Here is a 4,877-nt window from a genome sequence, read left to right on the forward strand (position 1 = left end):
GCCGCCCCGGCCGATGCAGCAGCACAGCAGCCTGACTCGCGTCTCCCACACGCCGGTCGCCGCCGTCCTGAGGCCACTCAGCAGCTGGCTGGACTCTCGGCTGTCCAGGGGCTGGGGGCCCAGGGGGGCGCCCGGGGCCGCCTTGCCCCCCAGCGGGTCGAAGACGATGAGGATGGTGAGCACGGTGGAGGCGATGATGAGCCAGCTGCAGGGCGGTGGGGGGGCGGGCTGAGACCCGGGTCCTGCAGCCCCTCAGCCACGTGGGGCTGGGGCGCCTTTCCGGGGGGCCATCTCCTGCCTCGGGACAGCTGGGGCTCCAACTACCAAGGAAGACAGGGAGCTGGCTGGGGCAGGCAACTCGGTTCCTCGAGAAAGTTCCTTATGAGCCCACAGCCAACTGAGGCCTGGCGAAGAATGGAGCCCCCAGAGCCACAAAAGGAAAAGGGGGCTGCGTGGTGGACAGAGCCGCGGCCAGGTCCAGAAGCCCCTACCCCTGACCGCGGTTTACTCCCTGGGGCCCCAGGGCTCTGCTCGGAAAAACCAGGGAAGCTTCTTGCACTCGGGCCATGCACGAACGGCTTTCATCCACGCACTGCACTCAGTCGCTGCAGTCGTGTCCAACTCTTTGGGACTCCATGGATTGCAGCACACTGGGCTCCTCTGGCCATGGGATTCTCCAGGCAAGAATACTGGAGTGGGTTGCCATTTCCTCCTCCAGGGGATCTTCCCAATCCAGGGATGGAACCCGCGTCTCTTGAGTCTCCTACATTGGCAGGCAGATTCTTTGCCACTAGCGCCACCTGGGAAGCCCTTTCATCCATATGTTTCAATACTTCCAGGCTGCCCGCGATGCACAGGGCACCGTGGGTGCAGGAGCGTGTGTGCTTCAGGAAGGTGACCCGGGAAGGGCCGCCGCAGCCTCGGCTGCAAGGCTCGAGAGTGTGGCGGGAGCCCCTACCCTGACTCACAGCCCGTGGGGCAGGGCTAGATCATCTGTACGATTTTTAGCTGGAAAAGGCAAAAGCCTTGCTCCAGTGGATTGTGCTCTGCAGCAGTCCCGCACACCGTGCAGCTTCCTGTCCCACTTGTAGTTCGTGCCCTGCTTTGGTCTCAGGCTTCTTCCCTCTTCTGAGGGGCCGGAGGGCATGCACAAAAGTGGGAGCTGGCAAGGAAGGGAACTACAGCCGGAAGTGTGTGCTGGACCATGAACCATTCCCGCCTCGTGTCTAACTACTTCAGGAAGCCTGCACGCCACCAGGGTACCTGCAGGGACCCCACCTCGAGCACACCTCGGACGAGAGCCCGCAGGAGGAGACGGGACCTCACCTGACCACGACGGTCGCGATGATGCCGTTGCCCACTGTCCGGTCACACTGAATGCCATCTGCGATCCAGGCGGCCCCCAGGGATGCCCAGACCATCTCTGGCAGGAAGAGCGCCAGGCGTACGTACAGCAGCTTGGACATGGATTTCCGCGGTCCTGGATTACAGATGGTCCCTGGAACACAGAGCACGTCCATGCTGCACACTGGCCTCCGCAGGGATGGGGCGGCTCCTTTCGGCAGAAGCACGGCGGCCGCAGCACAGATCTGTGCTGGCTGCACCCCCGCCAGCGGCGTTTGTACCCGTAACTGGGAACCACTGCCTACCTCTGAGAGTGAGAGGCAAAGCGAGGGAGACGAGGCGTGACAAAAGCTTCAGAATTATTTCTTAGACTCATTGGGGCTTAAAAACACTTCTGGGAGGACTTCCCTGGTGTCCAGTGGTTAAGAATCTGCCTTTCAATATTGGGGACATGGGTTCGATCCCTGATTGGGGAACTAAGATCCCACATGCCCAGGAACAAGTAAGCCCACACACCGCAAGAAAAGATTGTGCTTTCAGCAACCAAGACCCAATGCAGCCAAAAATAAATAATTTAAAAAAAAACACATACACTTCTGGGTTTTCTAACTACACTAACCATAAAGTCACGTTCCACATCGGGATACTTCTGAGGGCAAAACGAGGCTCTATTAACAACTACGCCAGGACAAGCAACGTGAAACAGATCTGTCACAGGCGAGCAGGGGCAGGCGGTCACCCAGGCCTCACAGCCGGGAAGGTCCAGGACCACCTGTCACACCGCCCACCCGAAACGCCTCCACCCTCAGGACGACTGTGAAGCAGTCACCACCCCACTTCACAGATGAGGAAGCAGAGGCTCACAGAGCTCAGCAAGCACTTTCTAAAGCCAGGTCCGCATGACTCAGGCTCTCTGCCTCACCAGCACCCCGTGGGCATCACTCTTGGGAAGAGAACAACTGTGACCCGGAGACCACTTGTGGACGCCCACCACCGAGACACAACATTTAAAACTGCGTTTGTAAGACAAACCCAAGTATCATTAACTCTCGGTGTAAAACACCAACTCTCCCCCTTCAGGAGAAGTTGTGATAAACACCAATTTCAGCATCAAAACCACCACACAATTCAAACAAAAGCAGTAACTGAAAAAAAAAAACAACCCTAAGATCTGAAACTTAATTTGATAAGAAAACAGCTTTGAAATTCCCAAAGCTACCTCCCACTAGAACGAATTACTGAGGGTCACGTTTTAGAACACTGGACACCATCAGGCCTCACTGAGGCCACAAAGCAGAAAGTCCTAAGATAACTGATACGGCTGCCTCTCTCCCTGAGGGGCAAGGAGTGCAGGTCTGCAGAAATCCACCCCGTCTCTAAAGAGAATTATCCTGTAACAACGGCCAACCACCAGAGAGAAACAGGAAGGAGGATCTGCTCACAGCCTACCCCGGAGGCCAAGGATCCCGAGGAAGGGGCTGCTCGGACACTGCGCGCCCGGACCCAGGACCCCAGGCCCTGGCACCGCCTGAGTGGGGCAGAGACAGAGGCGAGGCGGTCGGAGACGCGACTTCCTGCGAAGGGTCCAGAAAAGACAGGAGACGCTGAAAAAGCCTCTTTTTTATGTGCATGCTTGCCTAGGAAAACATCTTGCTTTTATGTCAACCTTTATTCTCCCCTCGGGGCAGTCAGCCGCCGGCTGGACATGGTGCTGCAGTGGGCATCACGAAGACAATGCCCAGAATGGATGGTGTGACCGCGTCCCCGAACACGATGGCCTCGACACGGTCTCGAGAGGTAACCCCACTGCCCCTCCTGAGGCAGGGCCACGGATGCTCAAGCCGCAGAGGGCAGGCCTGGGTCGCAGAGGGCGAGGAGAGCAAGACTTCCTCAAACTCAAGCCAGACGTGGCCATGGGCAGACCTTGACCTCGAGGGCCTTCTGTCAAAACACGGTACTCGTGAGGGTGGTGTGGTTTAGTCGCTAAGCCGTGTCCAACTTTTTTGTGACCCCATGGACTGTAGCCACCGGCTCCTCTGTCCGTGGGATTCTCCAGGAAGAATACTGGAGTGGGTTGTCATTTCCTTCTCCAGGGGATCTTCCCCACCCAGGGATCGAACCCACGGCTCCTGTACTGGCAGCTTCCTTATCACCGAGCCACCTGGGAAGCTCATGAGGGTGGATCTTCCCTAATGAAACCTCCCACATAGCTGAAACAAGAGGGTTTCATCAGGGAGTTTTCAAATCAAAACTAGAAACCTTATAGTTTCTACTAAGGTAATGAGCTGAAATTACACCCCTACGTTGCTAAGAGAAATTCTGACTTCATCCAGATGGCTCATTTAACTGAAAGCCTTCAGTCATCATCTCTGTTGGGATGGTTACTCCATTTGTTATCTGACTTGAATCATCCCATTTGCCTTTTTTTTTCCCCTTAACTTTACAGTATTTGTCACTGAAATTTATGTAACATTGTTAATAAAGCATACAATGTTATTTATTGGCAATTAAACTAACATGTTTTTTATAAAATCCCATCTTTGGTATCTTTATCTACAAGCATCAGAAACTCCAACACAGGCTGGTTTAAAAACCAGCAGGACCTGTCCTGACTCAGAGGACTGGAAACGCAGGGCATGGCTGGCATGGGTGCCCTCCTAGCCCCGAGGGGAGGCGGCAGATCATTCCTGCAGCGTCTCCCCAAGGACAACAACACACTGCTTCTGGATCTTTCCCAGGCAAGCAGGGGAGGATGTCCTGGAACTTCCCAGGGAACTCCCCAAATTTCACTGGCCCGATCCAGGTCACATGTCCAGTCCTGAACCAACCACCGACCCCCGAGGATCACTCCAGCGTGGGGCAGAGGGCAGGCGTCTGACACTATGTGAGGAGCCGGGGGCAGTCCTAAATAAAACTGGTTCTGTTTGGAGAAGGCTGTCAGCTGGAAAAGGGGTCCACCCATGACACCCCTCACCCAGCAGACGCTTGCCGAGCCCTGACGGGTGAGCTGGGCCCGGTTCGCCTGGGGCATGAGGTCATCCATCCCTCACGCGGTGTGAACGTGGCCTGACACCACTAAACATCTCTGAAGGAAAACATTTAAGGGGGCAAAAAAAGTGTATCCTTAACCCACTGTGGGGCTTCCCTTGTGGCTCAGCTGGTAAAGAATCTGCCTGCAATGCGGGAAACCTGGGTTCGATCCCTGGGTTGGAAGATCCCCTGGAGGAGAGAAAGGCCACCCACTCCAGTCTTCTGGCCTGGAGAAGTCCATGGTCGGTAGTCCATGGGGTCACAGAGAGTCAGACACGACTGGGAAACCTTCACCTTCACTAACCCACCGTTACAGCCATCACCCTGGCGCGCGGAACAGACTGCCGTGAGCGGACTGTACAGGACAGCCGGAGACACAGCCTGTTCCGCAAGGACACACCCTGGAGGCTCCATCTTTCAGAAGATCCGACCGCACTCAGAACCTCCACGCACGCGTCCCAGCTCCCTCCTCTCCTTCAGCCTCAGCACTGGTGCCATTTGGG

General features: G+C 56.1%; 1 protein-coding gene across 1 annotated transcript in view; it reads right to left on the minus strand.

The window, feature by feature from the left end:
* DAGLB (diacylglycerol lipase, beta) overlaps positions 1 to 4,877 on the minus strand; it is a 24,262-nt gene that overhangs the window by 15,173 nt on the left and 4,212 nt on the right. Inside the window, exons 3-4 of the mRNA XM_010845760.1 lie at positions 1,327 to 1,498; positions 20 to 205 (exon numbers count right to left, since the gene is read on the minus strand). Coding sequence (XP_010844062.1) covers positions 20 to 205; positions 1,327 to 1,498 — 358 coding nt within the window. The remainder of the gene's footprint in view (positions 1 to 19; positions 206 to 1,326; positions 1,499 to 4,877) is intronic.

Source organism: Bison bison, unplaced genomic scaffold (genome assembly GCF_000754665.1).
Source record: "Bison bison bison isolate TAMUID 2011002044 unplaced genomic scaffold, Bison_UMD1.0 scf7180017864223, whole genome shotgun sequence".
Lineage (NCBI taxonomy): Eukaryota > Metazoa > Chordata > Mammalia > Artiodactyla > Bovidae > Bison > Bison bison.